General features: G+C 43.7%; 1 protein-coding gene across 1 annotated transcript in view; it reads left to right on the top strand.

The window, feature by feature from the left end:
• Positions 1-19013, top strand: part of LOC133574134 (uncharacterized) — a 48944-nt gene extending 29931 nt beyond the window's left edge. Inside the window, exon 4 of the mRNA XM_061926210.2 lies at positions 18932-19013. Within this exon, the coding sequence (XP_061782194.1) occupies positions 18932-19013 (82 nt within the window). The remainder of the gene's footprint in view (positions 1-18931) is intronic.
• Positions 19014-19318: the final 305 nt, after the last annotated feature.

Below are 19318 nucleotides of genomic sequence, written 5' to 3'. Positions count from 1 at the left end.
AGAAAAATTCGCTTTATATTACTATAGAGTCCTTTTAACGAATGAGTTTGATGGTTTATCACAAACCTTAAATGAAAGAAGTCCTTTGTTCTCCTGCACCATGCATGCGCAATCCTGTCGGCTGTATTTCACAGCACGACATACTGTAAAAAGTGTTTATACTATTTATACTTTCAATTAACAAATTGAAGTCTTGTGAAAGGTTGACAGGATAACTGGCATTAACTGTCAAAATAATTTCAAACTATTGAAGTTAGCTTACAGAATAAACATGTCAATCAACCCATATGATTTTTGCTGTAATATTTTTGTTTTGAAAAGTCACTGTGACTGATAGAAAAGTGATGGTTTTAGCAACATTTTAACCTGTCTGAATGCTAATAGTCATTTTGCGTCGGGGGGCGAAGCCCTGAACCCTCCACCAGGACTTTGTCCTGGACCTACCGGGGCCTGCGGCCCTTGGACCCTGGCTACTAGGTTTTTCTGATTTAAAAAATGGCAGGTATGGTGAGGTTATAAAGCTTTTGCCTGTTAAAGAAAGGAGACTGATCCAATGCACAGACATTCGCGTGCCACGCTGTCACGACCCAGACGCACACCAGTGCGCAATCATATGGGAGCCGCGCTGAGCGCACCTCCAAGCGCGTCTCACTGCCGGCGACGGCCAGATATGGGCCCACGCTCCAGCGCCATCCATTTTCAGGGCTAGTTGATTCGGCAGGTGGGTTGTTACACACTCCTTAGCGGGTTCCAACTTCCATGGCCACCGTCCTGCTCTCTATATCAACCAGGGTGAGCCCCACCCCTTTCATGAGCGCACTACGCGCGGAGTGACCCCTGTTACGCGCCCCCGGCAACAGGGGTGGCAAGCAGGTAAGCTGCGCGGGCGGAGCGCGCGGAGTGACCCATGTTACGAGCCCCCGGCCACGGGGGTGGCGGGCAGGTAAGCTGCTTACCTGCTGCGCGTGACGCCGGCTGCGGCGAAAGCGGACGAGGCGGGGTGTCGGTGCGGTGGGCGCGGTAGTGACCCTGGACGTGCGTCGGGCCCTTCTCGCGGATCGCCTCAGCTACGGCTCCCGGTGGGGCCCTCTCGGGGGAAGGGGCCTCGGTCCCGGACCCCGGCGAGGCGTCCCTTCTCCGCTCCGTAAAAGTGTCCATCTCTTTTCTTTTTTTTTCTTCTGTTGTGGCATATGCAGCAGGTGCCTGCTCGTTTTTCGTATGTGGGTAACAACATTTAACTATGTACCGAATTGGTTTAACTGCCACCCGCAAAAAAAAAAAAAAAAAAAAAAAATTAATCCGCCCGACCCGACCCGCGAGCGGATAAAATGTTAGTTTTTTTAATTTCATCCGCCCGATCCGCGGATAATCCGCGGACTCCGCGGTTGTGTCCGCAAACCGCGCATCTCTAGTGGCTAACAATCAGTGTTGGGACTAACGCGTTACAAAGTAACGCCGTTAGTTTCGGCGGTAACTAGTAATCTAACGCGTTATTTTTTTATATTCAGTAACTCAGTTACCGTTACTACATGATGCGTTACTGCGTTATTTTACGTTACTTTTTATGTAGTATAAAGTGTGTTTTATCGGAGTTCTGATTCTTCTTGTGTCACAAGCCGGAGAAGAGAGAGAGACATGCGCTCTGTGTGGGGGTGTCTGAGTGTGAGTGTGGGGAGAAGTCGAGTTTGCTAACATGGAGATATTTTCACTACTTTTCTTTTGTCGAGCACAAAGAAAAGAACATTTTAGTTAAATGTAAATTGTGCTTTGGATCAAAGATGCCATCTACTGCCCAAAACAGCAATTCAAATCTGCTGAAACAAGCTACATAGCAACATGCTTCGACGAAGCTAGTAAAGAGAGACAGAGACTCTGATGCCACTTCACCTCCACCACCACCTCCATTCACCGCTGAAGGTACACACTCTGTCAATCAATGTTCCCTCTAATTGTTCATGTGTGAGCAAATGCAAAAAGTCCCTGAGCATTGAGTGGAGCCCATGTGAGCAATTTTAGACGTGCACACTGTGGCTACACCAGCAGCACACCTGTCCCAAACCTCACTAAATAACAACTTACATCTCCATCCATCCATCCATTTCTACCGCTTGTCCCTTTCGGGGTCGCTGGAGCCTATCTCAGCTGCATTCGGGCGGAAGGCAGGGTACACCCTGGACAAGTCCCCACCTCATTACAGGGCCAACACAGATAGACAGACAACATTCTCTTATTATTATAATCAAATGACAACAGTCATTTCCATTTCTAATATAAGTGTTTAGGCCCACTTATAATGACAATAACAAAAAATATTGTTTTTCATGAACTGTGTACTTGTATTGTTTGTCTGGGTGGAGGTCCTGCTTTGGAAATAATTTGTACCCCTTTCAGACATTGCATTTAGTTCCCATTAAAACATTCACATGTTGCACAATGAGATGTAAGCAGGGGATCATGTGTACATTCCTGCAACTTCCTGTTTGTAAAAAATATATTTTTATTAGTATATATTTAATATACTAACAGCATTTAATGATTAATATTTCTAAATTAAGATTCCTAATAAATGACACTAGAATAAGCACACATTTGATTGGTAAATCATAGTGTAACGACCTGGAATGACACTTTATGTGTGGTGTTGGAGTTGTCCGACTTTTTGTGTGGCTGTAAACGCATCACTGGCTAAGTGCCGTATGTGCAAGTGTTGGCGCACGTGAGAGAGCGAGCGGCTGCTGTTGATATAACAAAGTTGCTTTTGGTCTGGTTTGTACTGCAGAAAATGACCAGTTTTGCTAGATATCATTTTTTTTACTAATGTTTTGGTGATGTGTTTATGGCCGACAGTAAAGAGTTTTGCTCTGTAAAGTGATGGATGGAATTCATGTCCTCAAAGCGTCTCGACAGACGTTACAATATTTGAACAATGATGACGAAAACGGTTTTCTCTGTCGTGTCCGTGTCGTGTCGAAAATTGTTATGCGCTTATTTTTTTATTTGATTTTGTGCATGGCATAGATTTGCCGTGCGCAGAGGACGCTTGAGCAGTGCGCAATTGCACATGCGCGCTCCTGAGAGGGAACGTTGCTGTCAATTCTCTTATATACTCTTTCATTCTAGACTTCTAGAGTGTTTGATTATCCCATCACTCTAAATGTATAGACTATAAAGTTCACAAACATAAAGAGGGATCCTAGTGGGCCAGGCCAATCTTTCCTTATCTCTAAACTAAAACTGGGGAAATGTGTAGTGTTCTGGGTTTCAGACATGATTTTGTATAAGAAGTACTTGAGGAAGAAAATGCCTGGTTAGACTTTGTGTATGTAGTGTGTGCCTTTCTTGGTTTACATCTATGCTGTTATTATGCTGTTTGTTACTTATGTATGTTATGTTGCAGCTATTTAAAATAGTTTTGTCAATTTGTTCTGGCCAGAAACAAATTGGCCTTTGTAACATATCTTTGTCTTTGTGTGTTGTATATAGACCACTGTCATGTCTGTGTGATCATGTTTTGTTTTAGTAATGTTCGGTTTAAATTTTGGACTTTTTGTGCACTTTTGTTTTGTTTTGTCACCATAGCAACCATTAGTTTCACCTGTCACGTCACGCACCTGTTCCACGTTTGGACTCATTGTGCACTCTTGTCACCATAGCAACCATTAGTTTTCACCTGTCACGTCACGCACCTGTTTCACGTTTTGAGTCACGCACCTGCTTTCACTAATCATGTCCATAGTATTTAAGTTCATTCATTTTCTGTTGGTCGTGCTGACGACATCTGTCAAGACTTGGACTTTGGCTTGGTTTGTTCTCCCGTGGTGCAAATGAACTGGACTGGTCAAGGCTTGAAGGTGGGTACATGATTTATTTTAAACTATCAAAAAAGGAATAAACAAAAGGCGCGCACAGTGGCGGAGAATAAAACTAGACTTTAAACACAAAACTTGCACATTGGCAGAAACTATGAACAATTAAACAAAACACTAACTGTGGCTTAACAAACAAAAACTTACGTGGCATGGAACCGGCATGAAAAAAAGAGTAGCAAGGGTCATCAGGGTGTGGAGAGTGTGCAGGAGCATAAATGTGGTGATGTCGTCAGCACGAACAACAGAAAATGAATGAACTTAAATACTATGGACATGATTAGTGAAAGCAGGTGCGTGACTCAAAACGTGAAACAGGTGCGTGACGTGACAGGTGAAAACTAATGGTTGCTATGGTGACAAGAGTGCACAATGAGTCCAAACGTGGAACAGGTGCGTGACGTGACAGGTGAAACTAATGGTTGCTATGGTGACAAAACAAAACAAAAGTGCACAAAAAGTCCAAAATTTAAACCGAACATTACTAAAACAAAACATGATCACACAGACATGACAACCACATTGCTTAGCAGAGTTGAGTGATGCAAATTCATGTCAAGTTGATCAACAGATTGTATTATTCTCCAGTGCAATAACAGTACTGAAATGAAGGCTAAAAGGGCATTAATTGGAGCTTTAAAAAAGAAAAGAAAAAAGAAGTAACTAAATAGTTACTTTTCACAGTAACGCATTACTTTTTGGTGTAAGTAACTGAGTTAGTAACTGAGTTACTTTTGAAATGAAGTAACTAGTAACTGTAACTAGTTACTGCTTTTCAGTAACTAACCCAACACTGCTAACAATGCAGCTAATGGGAGTACTCTATTACGGCCATAAAGCCCTCTAAAAAAAAAATCCGAAATCCGCCAACAATACACTCATAGTTCTATACACCACTGTTGTTGGGGTACATAAACCATTCTCGAGATTGCGTTAGATAGAAATACTTATATTTTACCTTTTTCTTTTCAAAACAGTACAATGAAACGACCCCCAAACCAGACGTGACGTGAATTGTTGCTCCCACTGTCACGGCCCGGGCGCATTCCAATGTGCATTCATCTGTGCGCTCTACTGAGCGCCCCTCCAAGAGCGCAACTGTGTGCGCCACTCCTGCAGAAGCTGCGCCGGGGCAAAGCTGCAATCAATCAGCACTCATCACACCTGTCACTGATGATCTTCCTGGGCTTCTTAAGCCAGTGCAGACCTGCGTTCCGGGCCAGAATGTAACAACCTGTTCCCGTACAGTAAGCGACTCGTATCTAGCTCAATGCTCTCTCTGTTTTCTCCCCTGCCGTGTTCAGTTGTGTCGTGTTTTCCTTGTCGTCATCCAGCAGCATTCCTCCGTTCCCGCGTCACGAGCTGTGTGCCTCGCCTCCCCGTATTCCCTCTGGTTCTCTGACTGCTTCTTGGATCTTGACCTCCCGCCTGGACACGGACCTTCGTCACCTCTCTATTGCTCCCAACATCCTGCCTGTTCTCTGGACCTCCGCCTCTCGCTCAACACTCACAGTAACACTCAGCAGTTCATTCCTGCACATAGTCACATACCATACACTTTTGTATTTGTCACACTCCATTCCCTTGTTTATTAATATTATTTTCTTATTTCTTATAGGGAAGCAGTCCAAAGTCCGGTGGGAAGTCCAAAGAAGCGAGGCGCACAGCTCGCGCAATGGAGACGGAGGGAATACTGCTGGGAACACAAAGGACTAATACGAACCCCGTTTCAATATGAGTTGGGAAATTGTGTTAGATGTAAATTTAAACGGAATACAATGATTTGCAAATCATTTTCAACCCATATTCAGTTGAATATGCTACAAAGACAACATATTTGATGTTCAAACTGATAAACATTTTTTTTTGTTGGAAATAATCATTAACTTTAGAATTTGATGCCAGCAACACGTGACAAAGAAGTTGGGAAAGGTGGCAATAAATACTGATAAAGTTGAGGAATGCTCATCAAACACTTATTTGGAACATCCCACAGGTGAACAGGCAAATTGGGAACAGGTGGGTGCCATGATTGGGTATACAAGTAGATTCCATGAAATGCTCAGTCATTCACAAATAAGGATGGGGCGAGGGTCACCACTTTGTCAACAAATACGTGAGCAAATTGTTGAACAGTTTAAGAAAAAACTTTCTCAACCAGCTATTGCAAGGAATTTAGGGATTTCACCATCTACGGTCCGTAATATCATCAAAGGGTTCAGAGAATCTGGAGAAATCACTGCACGTAAGCAGCTAAGCCCGTGACCTTCGATCCCTCAGGCTGTACTGCATCAACAAGCGACATCAGTGTGTAAAGGATATCACCACATGGGCTCAGGAACACTTCAGAAACCCACTGTCAGTAACTACAGTTGGTCGCTACATCTGTGAGTGCAAGTTAAAACTCTCCTATGCAAGGTGAAAACCGTTTATCAACAACACCCAGAAACGCCGTCGGCTTCGCTGGGCTTGAGCTCATCTAAGATGGACTGATACAAAGAGGAAAAGTGTTCTGTGGTCTGACGAGTCCACATTTTAAATTGTTTTTGGAAACTGTTGACGTCGTGTCCTCCGGACCAAAGAGGAAAAGAACCATCCGGATTGTTATAGGCGCAAAGTTGAAAAGCCAGCATCTGTGATGGTATGGGGGTGTATTAGTGCCCAAGGCATGAGTAACTTACACATCTGTGAAGGCGCCATTAATGCTGAAAGGTACATACAGGTTTTGGAGCAACATATGTTGCCATCCAAGCAACGTTACCATGGACACCCCTGCTTGTTTCAGCAAGACAATGCCAAGCCACGTGTTACATCAACGTGGCTTCATAGTAAAAGAGTGCGGGTACTAGACTGGCCTGCCTGTAGTCCAGACCTGTCTCCCATTGAAAATGTGTGGCGCATTATGAAGCCGAAAATACCACAACGGAGACCCCCGGACTGTTGAACAACTTAAGCTGTACATCAAGCAAGAATGGGAAATAATTCCACCTGAGAAGCTTAAAAAATGTGTCTCCTCAGTTCCCCAACGTTTACTGAGTGTTGTAAAAAGGAAAGGCCATGTAACACAGTGGTGAACATGCCCTTTCCCAACTACTTTGGCACGTGTTCCATCCATCCATCCATCTTCTTCCGCTTATCCGAGGTCGGGTCGCGGGGGCAGCAGCCTAAGCAGGGAAGCCCAGACTTCCCTCTCCCCAGCCACTTCGTCCAGCTCCTCCCGGGGAATCCCGAGGCGTTCCCAGGCCAGTCGGGAGACATAGTCTTCCCAACGTGTCCTGGGTCTTCCTCGTGGCCTCCTACCGGTCGGACATGCCCTAAACACCTCCTTAGGGAGGCGCTCGGGTGGCATCCTGACCAGATGCCCGAGCCACCTCATCTGGCTCCTCTCGATGTGGAGGAGCAGCGGCTTTACTTTGAGCTCCCCCCGGATGGCAGAGCTTCTCACCCTATCTCTAAGGGAGAGCCCCGCCACCCGGCGGAGGAAACTCATTTCGGCCGCTTGTACCCGTGATCTTGTCCTTTCGGTCATAACCCAAAGCTCATGACCATAGGTGAGGATGGGAACGTAGATCGACCGGTAAATTGAGAGCTTTGCCTTCCGGCTCAGCTCCTTCTTCACCACAACGGATCGATACAGCGTCCGCATTACTGAAGACGCCGCACCGATCCGCCTGTCGATCTCACGATCCACTCTTCCCTCACTCGTGAACAAGACTCCGAGGTACTTGAACTCCTCCACTTGGGGCAAGATCTCCTCCCCAACCCGGAGATGGCACTCCACCCTTTTCCGGGCGAGAACCATGGACTCGGACTTGGAGGTGCTGATTCTCATCCCAGTCGCTTCACACTCAGCTGCGAACCGATCTAGTGAGAGCTGAAGATCCTGGCCAGATGAAGCCATCAGGACCAAATCATCTGCAAAAAGCAGAGACCTAATCCTGCAGCCACCAAACCGGATCCCCTCAACGCCTTGACTGCGCCTAGAAATTCTGTCCATAAAAGTTATGAACAGAATCGGTGACAAAGGGCAGCCTTGGCGGAGTCCAACCCTCACCGGAAACGTGTCCGACTTACTGCCGGCAATGCGAACCAAGCTCTGACACTGATCATACAGGGAGCGGACCGCCACAATCAGACAGTCCGAAACCCCATACTCTCTGAGCACTCCCCACAGGACTTCCCGAGGGACACGGTCGAATGCCTTCTCCAAGTCCACAAAGCACATGTAGACTGGTTGGGCAAACTCCCATGCACCCTCAAGGACCCTGCCGAGAGTATAGAGCTGGTCCACAGTTCCACGACCAGGACGAAAACCACACTGTTCCTCCTGAATCCGAGGTTCGACTATCCGGCGTAGCCTCCTCTCCAGTACACCTGAATAGACCTTACCGGGAAGGCTGAGGAGTGTGATCCCACGATAGTTAGAACACACCCTCCGGTTCCCCTTTTTAAAGAGAGGAACCACCACCCCGGTCTGCCAATCCAGAGGTACTGCCCCCGATGTCCACGTGTTGCAGCCATGAAATTCTAAGTTTATTATTATTTGCAAAAAAAAAAAAAAGTTTATGAGTTTGAACATCAAATACCTTGTCTTTGTAGTGCATTCAATTGAATATGGGTTGAAAATGATTTGCAAATCATTGTATTCCGTTTATATTTACATCTAACACAATTTCCCAACTCATATGGAAACAAGGTTTTTAAGACACGGGCAGAGGGAAAGCACAGAGAGCAGGTACGAGGAGGGAAGCCAGAGACGGGATGCTTACTACGGGGAGTTAACTTCGTTCCGGCACTGGATCTTCGGGTCCGCTGGTCTTTATGTCGTCTGCCTTCATCAAATCCAGGTGCGCTGATTGACGATTCCCTGAAGCCGTGCAGGCGCGTGGCCGCGATGCGGGAAGAGCGATCAGGGGAGTGTCCCGGGTCACTCCTCGCGGAGCTGTCGGCCGCGCTTGCTGCAGATGGCATGAGGAATTGTGCATGCACCGTGACACTGTTTTCATGCAATATTTATTATCTAAAAGTTTGTTTGTTTTTTTCAAAAGTCATGTTACATGTTTGTAATTGTGCTGTTTTAGGGGTGACCAAGCACCAGCCAAATAGGTTTGTATTCATTTCAATGGGCGACACTGTTTTTTTGAGGTACAAGCTGCGTCACAGAAGGAATTAAATCCATATATCACGGTACCCCTTTACTCACCTAACTACAATTGAGTCGCTATTAGAGATGCGCGGTTTGCGGGCACAACCGCGGAGTCCGCGGATTATCCGCGGATCGGGCGGATGAAATTTAAAAAAATAAGATTTTATCCGCGTGCGGGTCGGGTCGGGCGGATCAATTAGATTTTTTTTTTTTTTTTTTTTTTTGCGGGTGGCAGTTAAACCAATTCGGAAATATATACACATAGTTAAATGTTGTTACCCACATACGAAAAACGAGCAGGCACCTGCTGCATATGCCACAACAGAAGAAGAAAAAAGAAAAGAGATGGACACTTTTACGGAGCGGAGAAGGGACGCCTCGCCGGTGTCCGGGACCGAGGCCCCTTCCCCCGAGAGGGCCCCACCGGGAGCCGTAGCTGAGGCGATCCGCGAGAAGGGCCCGACGCACGTCCAGGGTCACTACCGCGCCCACCGCACCGACACCCCGCCTCGTCCGCCTTCGCCGCGGCCGGCGTCACGCGCAGCAGGTAAGCAGCTTACCTGCCCGCCACCCCCCGAAATTCACATTTCTATCACAATTATCATACTGTAAACATGGTAAGCTAACTTCATTAAAATTAATAGTCCTGTCAATAGCATGGAATTACAATTCAAATGTAGTTTTTTTGTAAGCCTTTCAAAAGAATTTAAAATATGAAAAATTAATGAAAATTAATTTAAGCCATCAGACACTTTGAAAAGTGGCACATCACATCTCTAATGTAATCATTTTAACTTTTCAACAGAAATAGCACTGCAAAAATATTAAGGACAAACTTCTGTATTTTGGTAGTTATGCTGTCAACATTTAACAAGATTTCTTCAACTTGGACTTGAAAGCATAAATAGTATAAACACTTTTAACAGTATGTCGTGCTGTGAAATACAGCCGACAGGATTGCGCACCACACAGGAAGCAAGGCCAAAGTGCATGCAGGTGCAGGAGAAGAAAGGACTTCTTTCATTTAAGGTTTGTGATAAACCATCAAACTCATTCGTTAAAAGGACTCTATAGTAATATAAAGCGAATTTTTCTGGACATTATCATGCAAGAAAAGTTTATTTTTGGGACCGCGATCACCGCGTAATGATTTTTAAAGGTTGCATTACAAACATGTAACTGTCCCATGTGATCAGCCAGTGCGATTGGAAGTCCATGCTCAATTATTGCCTCCGTAAATAAAACTTCGGCATTTATCACATCCAAAGAATCTGTTTGGGCGACGAAAAACGTTGAAAGTTTTCCACTTGTATCGCTAGCAACGGCATTAGACTTGTGTTTTTTTGTCCCAAAGTGGTCTTTTACATCGCTCATTCCTCCGTGTCCGATCGAAAAATCTTGTCTGCACAAGGTGCAATTCGCGTAGTTTTCACCCTTTTTTTTTTAAATTAAAGAAAAAACGTATTTTTTATCACTGCACCCGTAACCCGGAATAGGTTGATGAAAACCGTACGAATTACGGGAAAACCGGAGTAGTTGGCAGGTGCCTCACTAATGCCTCGCATCGTCTATATTAGATATACCGGGCGGATGGCGGGCGGATGCAGTTCTGATCAAATGTTAGATCGGGTGGATTGCGGACGGTTGACGACTTTCTGATGCGGTTGCGGATGAAATATTTGCCTATCCGCGCATCTCTAGTCGCTATATAGTTTTTCAAATGTTTAATTTTACTCTCACTACAGTTTGTTATTTGAAGTATTGTATAAATTGACATTTTAAAAGACGTCCGTTACTGAGTAAAACTAAATACATTTATTAAAAGGACAGGAAAAATATTGTGACCTGGAATCAATACAGCCGACCTCTAGTAGACGCATCTTCGCCTTTCATCCTCCGTCCTCAAGCCCTTATAACGCAGATTTCTTCTTTCAAATGCCTCGCCAATGGCGTCCTTCCAAAAAAGATATTGCACGGCTCAAAGTTCAGTAATGCTCGGTATATATTCTTACTTCCCGATGATGTCAATTTTCTACTTTGTCAGCTGAGAGAGAAGTACAATAGTGAGTTAATTAATTCTGTAACATTACAGATTTTAATCACCGGCTTGAAAGTTAAATTGAATGAATAGAAATGCTAAATAGTGATTTTCTGTTCTCGTCTTCCTAAATAGAAGGAGAGAAATGCATGCATTCAATTTACTGGATAGTACCGTCGGCCAAGGTTCAAAGGAAATGCAGACACATTTTAAAATTAGATGTGGAAGCCTGTATTTCTTAACAGCTTTTATCAGTAATTGCATGCATCTATTAATCACAACCTGATCTGGCTTCATCATGGAAAACGTGGACAAGAAATAATAAGTTGTTTTTTTTCCTGAAGAGAAATTCATGTAGAAATGAGGACGATTTGTCCTTGCGCACTTACTGTAACTAAGAACATTTTAACACTAATTTGGTCAGTGTAGGTAAGGGATGTTGTTGCAAGGACTTTTTAGCCATTCTAATTCTAGGATGATTTGGATTTAAAAGCCTTAAACAGATCTTTTGAACGCCAACAAGCTGAACATCTTCTTCCAAAGAATCACAATGTGTCCAAATACTATTGCAGAAGTTTGATTGAAAAATACGATTTTTTATTTATTTTTTTAGAAGTGTGTGTGTACTTTAAAACAACTAGTTTGGAGTTATGGACTAGAAAACACAATACATTCATAGCTTGGCTTTTTACCTAATCTCATTTCAAATGTGACACTGATCAAGGCCACATGATCAGGGTTTGGGCTTTTCTAAAGATTTGAAAGATATAAAAGACGACATCGTAAAAGTAAAGATAAAATAATATTTGGTGTAACATTCCAATCATAAAGATGTTTGAATCCAAAATAGGAATATGTAACACCACCCACACCCCCTTGCAAAAATGCAAAATGGTTCATTCTTGTAGGGTTAGGACTAGGGTTTACAGCAAACTGAGCATGGAACACTTCACTGTTAACTCAACGCAGACATAATGTCTTTAAAGCTCACATTAAAGCATTCACACAGAGCAACAACATTTAGGAACCAGGATCAGGTAATAAAATTAAAATAAAAATGTAATACATCTATTTGTGTCAGCATTAAACAATGTTAGTTTCACTTTTGCATCTCATACAATAGCCCATAACTGTGCTACAATGAAAGCCACTTGATTGAAGCTATTGGTTTTAAAGACAGGGGCGGCTTAATCCCAATAGATGCATTGAAAATTATGATGTTTTATGATTAATATCATCCATTGATAATAATCCCACAAACCCAGCCAACTAGCCTCCTAGTGCCGGTCCCAAGCCTGGCTGTATTCGGTAGTGTTGTGTCAGTAAAGGGCATTGGCATACAGATCTTTACCAAATCCAATATGTGGATAAATAACTAAATTTCCATATCATTTCGCTTGCGGCCCGTGTTAAAGCATTCTAAATATTAAATAAGCATCAATAAAAGTTTGCTTACAGCAGCTCCACTATTGCGCCCTTAAAATCCGATACATAACCATTCTAAGAGCACCAACAATACTCAATTTACATTTTGTGACTTGAATATTAACAAAGTGTTAGTGATATTGTTATTATAAGCGCTAACACAGATGAACTATTTATAGCGACAACGTAATCACTTCCGTGTCTGCCTATGTTTACATCATCAAGTGGTCTGCTGTTTCCTCGCTTCCCTGCTCCTTGGAAGTTTATTGTAGATCATAAATCATGCATCTCACCTGGACATGAGATGTAGCTAAGGGGTAGAGACACTTTGACAGCCAATTTAGGACCTGGAACTGGCGAGAACGACACAAAAAGCGCTTGTTTATTTCATATTTCGAATGCATTAAAAAAAAAAAAATCCATCCGTCGTCATGTCTCTCATTATGATTGTGAATGATAGGCAAAATTTAAAAAAAAAGTTCAGTTCCCCTTTAACGACTGACTGTCTGCCGTTGAAGGGAACCGGTTGAAGCTATGCTACTGTTGACCAAAGACCAAGGAGGAGGAGAGGGGGAAAGCATGTTAGGAGGCAGAGAGAGATAAGGAAGGGTAGAAGGGTGGAGGTGAGAGTGGGGACCTTAAATGGAGAGAAGGAAGCAGAGCTGCCAAGCCTCACGCTTTGAGCGTGACAGTCACACAATTTAACCCATTCTCACGACACACTTGACATTTCTCACGCTTATATTTACCCACTCACTACTTTTCACAGTGGACAAGAAAAAGTGGACTTGGAGAAGGCATTCGACCGTGTCCCTCGGGAAGTCCTGTGGGGAGTGCTCAGAGAGTATGGGGTTTCGGACTGTCTGATTGTGGCGGTCCGCTCCCTGTATGATCAGTGTCAGAGCTTGGTTCGCATTGCCGGCAGTAAGTCGGACACGTTTCCGGTGAGGGTTGGACTCCGCCAAGGCTGCCCTTTGTCACCGATTCTGTTCATAACTTTTATGGACAGAATTTCTAGGCGCAGTCAAGGCGTTGAGGGGATCCGGTTTGGTGGCTGCAGGATTAGGTCTCTGCTTTTTGCAGATGATTTGGTCCTGATGGCTTCATCTGGCCAGGATCTTCAGCTCTCACTGGATCGGTTCGCAGCTGAGTGTGAAGCGACTGGGATGAGAATCAGCACCTCCAAGTCCGAGTCCATGGTTCTCGCCCGGAAAAGGGTGGAGTGCCATCTCCGGGTTGGGGAGGAGATCTTGCCCCAAGTGGAGGAGTTCAAGTACCTCGGAGTCTTGTTCACGAGTGAGGGAAGAGTGGATCGTGAGATCGACAGGCGGATCGGTGCGGCGTCTTCAGTAATGCGGACGCTGTATCGATCCGTTGTGGTGAAGAAGGAGCTGAGCCGGAAGGCAAAGCTCTCAATTTACCGGTCGATCTACGTTCCCATCCTCACCTATGGTCAAGAGCTTTGGGTTATGACCGAAAGGACAAGATCACGGGTACAAGCGGCCGAAATGAGTTTCCTCCGCCGGGTGGCGGGGCTCTCCCTTAGAGATAGGGTGAGAAGCTCTGTCATCCGGGGGGAGCTCAAAGTAAAGCCGCTGCTCCTACGCATCGAGAGGAGCCAGATGAGGTGGTTCGGGCATCTGGTCAGGATGCCACCCGAGCGCCTCCCTAAGGAGGTGTTTAGGGCATGTCCGACCGGTAGGAGGCCACGAGGAAGACCCAGGACACGTTGGGAAGACTATGTCTCCCGGCTGGCCTGGGAACGCCTCGGGATCCCCCGGGAAGAGCTGGACGAAGTGGCTGGGGAGAGGGAAGTCTGGGCTTCCCTGCTTAGGCTGCTGCCCCCGCGACCCGACCTCGGATAAGCGGAAGAAGATGGATGGATGGATGGACTACTTTTCACAATTACTCACTATTTATTTTATTCATGATAATATGATTTGGTTGTCACGGCTTGCCGCAGTTCGAGTTACTGTAATTGACTGGCCGAGATCATTGATCCATTGGTCCTTTGTGAAGGCACGAGGCAATATAATAATAATAATAATAACTTGTATTAACCAATCAGAATCAACACACACTTCAACGCCTACTTTAAAACACACTCGAAGTTCTCCTGCTTGTTGGAGATGGTGGGTTGGTAAATACCTAATTATGTTCACTGTTGACTTTGCTGTTTGTCCTTGGGGTTCTTAGTTAATATGTACCGTATTTTCCGCACTATAAGGCGCACCTAAAAACCACAAATTTTCTCAAAAGCTGACAGTGCGCCTTATAACCCGGTGCGCTTTATATATGGATAAATATTAAGATTCATTTTCATAAAGTTTCGGTCTCGCAACTTCGGTAAACAGCCGCCATCTTTTTTCCCCGTAGAAGAAGCGCGCGGTGCATGCTGGGATATGTGACGTTTCATTTCCATTTGTGTGTTTATGTAAAGACCCCAAAATGGCTCCTATTAAGTGTGTTGTCTGTCTAATTTTAAATAATGCAGACGAGGCGTGTTAACTGAGTTCTCAACGTTTACTCACAGCGTGCTCATAACCACATTCTAACTCCCAGCATACAACAACGCTTCTCAGGGCTACCGCGCATGCTCGTAACTATCGTTGCATGCTGGGTAGTGTAGTTGTTATATTTGCTAGCTCATAACAGCACATTGAGAGACACGCTTACGCGCTTAATTCAATACTCGCCGTCATTCCGGGTGGATTGACAAAAGACCTCCAGCCGCTAGATATTGGTGTCAACAGGGCATTCGAAGCTAGACTGCTAACTGCGTGGGAACAATGGATGACAGAAGGCGAACACACCTTCACTAAGACGAGGAGGCAGCGCCAGATGACGCCAACATCTGCCAGTGGATCGTAAATTTGCCCAACTTTTCACTTCGGACACCGAAGACGAAGGATTTACGAATGAAGAATAACTTCAGAAAGTGAGCGCTATGTTTATTTTGTGTGTTGTGACATTAACGTTCGAGCAACATTATGTTGCTATTGCTCTGCACTATTTTGAATTTTACTATGTTTGTGATTGCACATTTGCGTACATTTTGGGAGTGAACAGAGTTGTTAGAACGCTGGTTTTTAATATATTATTAAAGTTTGACTGACCTATCTGACTGTTTTTTTTGACATTCCCTTTAGCGCAGCGTAGGCGCGGCTTATAGTCCGGGGCGGCTTATTGGTGGACAAAGTTATGAAATATGCCATTCATTGAAGGTGCGGCTAATAATCCGGTGCGCCTTATAGTGCGGAAAATACGGTACTGTTTTAGGGTTGCTATAAGTGTATCATCGTTCTGTATTTGTTGTAGGGCTCTGTTCTCTTGGTCTTTTCACGCTTAAAAAAGAAACAATAACGCTAGTCTCAATGTGTCAGAGTGACAGACTTGTAAATGTGAATTTAGAAACAAAAAAAAGCAGTGTTTCTAAAGGTAACAGGGGTCCATCTGGTTAGATTTGTACCCCAAAAAGGAGTCCCGGGAATGTACTTTGAGAAGCACTGTAAAACAGTATTCAATCAAACAGTAACATGTAGATAGTTGCTAGGTCGGAGGAAGAGACAGCAGAGAGATCTGCTGTCATTCTGGGCAGTACGAGTGACAGACCAATTGTGTATCCCATGAAAATGAGAGTGGAGAGAGCACAGAAGAGACAGACGAGGAAGAGAGATCAGGAGAGATTGAGGACAATGAGGACGGAGATGTAGAGAGATACAAATTGAGAGCATAGAGACAGGGCATGAGACAGAAGAGCCAGCAGAGAAATCAGTGGAGATGATTTTTTATTTCTAATTTAAGCAGTGAGAGCCACTGGAGGTGAGTACATCAGTCTTAAGGTATAAATCATTGTTAAAACAGGCCAAGTCTTGCAAACGCATCCCGACACTGTCATTTCTGAAACTTGGCAGCCCTGAGGAAATATGTGTGTGCAAGAAAACAGGGGCCTCATGTAACAAGCTTACTTCCACTCAAAATACAGTGTACAACATTTTTCACAGCAAACAAGAGACGTATCAAGACTGACGTTGACGTGGAAATGTGTGCTGCCTCACGCCAACTTCATGGCTGACGTACGTACATTGCTCCAGGCTGTGGATATTTTGGTGACCTGCAGAGGTGGTTGTTCAGGCTTTGGCAACATTTGGTTTCAACCAGTGGTGTGCCGTCAGGGCCAGCCAGGCTTTTTCCGCATGGCCTAACACAGGGGTGCTCATTACGTCGATCGCGAGCTACCGGTCGATCTCGGAGGGTGTGTCAGTCGATCACCAGCCAAGCATTAAAAAAATAGTCCTAAAAATGAGCGATCATAAATCTTCACTATGACGTCACTTTCGTCACTTGATTGACATTCACGGCACCCGAGGGTCTTCTGAGATGACGCTGGCTGCTGCCAGCTCATTAAAATTACCGACTGGAAGGCGAGAAACACTTTATTTCAACAGACTCTGGCGCCGTACATGTCGTCAAAACTCCAAAGACCGACTGCACAGTTGCACAATAAAAGCTCTGCTTCATCCTGCCTGCGCTACCAAAATAAGAGTCTCAGAAAGCTGGCGTGCACAAGCTAGCAAGCTACGGAGTTTGCCGACAATGTATTTCTTGTAAAGTGTATACAAAGGAGTACGGAAGCTGGACAAATAAGATGCCAAAACCAACCACTTTCATGTGGTATTGGACAGAAAGGAGGACTTTTTTTCTCCTCCATTCGAAAATGCGGACATTATCATCACCACTGTCTGATTCCTATCAATGCAAGTCATCACAATCAGGTAATACACCAACTTATATTCTTGTCTTCATGAAAGAAAGGAATCTATATGTGTTAAACATGCTTGTATTATCTTTAACCACCTTTAACTTGTTAACAATATTAACTATATGTGTTAAACATGCTTGTATTATCTTTAACCACCTTTAAGTTGTTAACAATATTAACTATATGTGTTAAACATGCTTGTTTTATCTTTAACCACCTTTAAGTTGTTAACAATATTAACTATATGTGTTAAACATGCTTGCATTATCTTTAAACACCTTTAACTTGTTAACAATATTAACTATATGTGTTAAACATGCTTGCATTATCTTTAAACACCTTTAACTTGTTAACAATATTAACTATATGTATTAAACATACCTGTATTATCATTAAACACCTTTAATGTATTAACAATATTAACTATATGTGTTAAACATGCTTGCATTATCATTAAACACCTTTAACTTGTTAACAAAAACATATATTTCATAAATAAGTAAATATAAATGATATATATGAATGAGGTAGATCCCCACGACTTGATCAATTGAAAAGTAGCTCGCCTGCAGAAAAAGTGTGAGCACCCCTGGCCTAACATAACCGGAAATCGTGATCATAATCAAAGATACAATTATTTTTTACTTTCCCTAAATATCTAAAAGTATTCATATTCTCCTCATGTCATATTATGCTCCTTCCAGCGCTGTTGTTTTAGGTTATAGAGTTTTTATCCAATCAGAATTCAGCTAGCTTATGTTGCCATGCTGTACGAAATCTGCCCGAGGCCTTTAGAATCGACAATGCGGGCGTCTGTGCACTGTCATTGAATGGACACAAACATTTGACAGACAGTTGCGGTAGCCAATCAGATCACGAGTTGTTGTCAGTAAGGCCTTCTAGCTGGCCTAAGGCAGATATATATTGTGATGTTATGAGCTAGGTAACATAAGAACTCCATTACCCAGCATGCCACAGTAGTGAAGAGCATGCGCGGTAGCCCCCTTTAAGATTGTTGAATGTAGACATGCCGGCAGCGGGATGTTTTTGATGAGCACGCTGTGGATTAAAATTTAAGAACTCCGCCAACACGCCTTGTCTGCATCTTTTATGATTAGACAAGACGACACATATATTTGCAAGGCCATTTTCAAGAAGGATATTTAAAGAGAAACTACATCTTGTGAAATGATGTCGGCCAAACCCGGAAGCTCGAATGGGTTTTACAAATTGTGAGTTGAGATATTTTATTTGTTAATTTTTTCATGTTTAATATGTTTTTTTGCAAGTTTTATTTTGACAGTACCACATAAAATATGTTTTAATTGATGATGCAAACGTATTGATTTTTAAATGCGCCACAAAATAACCCGTTTTGTACACTGTTGGTGGTGATTCAATGCCCAGTAGTGCGTAAATGTGTTTCTGTATAGTATTTCTCCATTGCTGGAGAAATACTATGTTGATATAAATTATGGTATTTTTAAAGGGAATCATTGAAGTCAGACATCACTGAAGGCCTAGGTGGGAGACGCACGGCCCGCCACTGGACACAAAATTCACCTTTTCACCAATGCATTTAATGCTTCATATTAATATTAATATATGTGAGGACTTATTTTAATTTATCTAGTTGATAATTTTGCCACCTATTGCTGTCAAAACATGTCCCTGTGACTCCTTGGCCATGTCAGGCGTAAAACAGTAGCGGGTCGTCGCCGCACAGAGAATGAGGAGGATGTCACGTACGACTGCTACCGCAAGAAGCTCTCCTGAGTTTTAATAATAAATTGAGTAATCACACAAGAGTCAAAGTATTTCGTAGCATTCGTAATATCAATCAATCAATCAATCAATGTTTATTTATATAGCCCTAAATCACAAGTGTCTCAAAGGGCTGCACAAGCCACAACGACATCCTCGGTACAGAGCCCACATAAGGGCAAGGAAAAACTCACCCCAGTGGGACGTCGATGTGAATGACTATGAGAAACCTTGGAGAGGACCGCATATGTGGGTAACCCCCCCCCCTCTAGGGAGACCGAATGCAATGGATGTCGAGTGGGTCTAACATAATATTG

The sequence above is a fragment of the Nerophis lumbriciformis genome, linkage group LG31 (genome assembly GCF_033978685.3).
Source record: "Nerophis lumbriciformis linkage group LG31, RoL_Nlum_v2.1, whole genome shotgun sequence".
Taxonomy (NCBI): Eukaryota; Metazoa; Chordata; class Actinopteri; order Syngnathiformes; family Syngnathidae; genus Nerophis; species Nerophis lumbriciformis.
The sequence above is the reverse complement of the archived record's forward strand: the minus strand, read 5'-3'. Positions and strand labels throughout refer to the sequence as shown.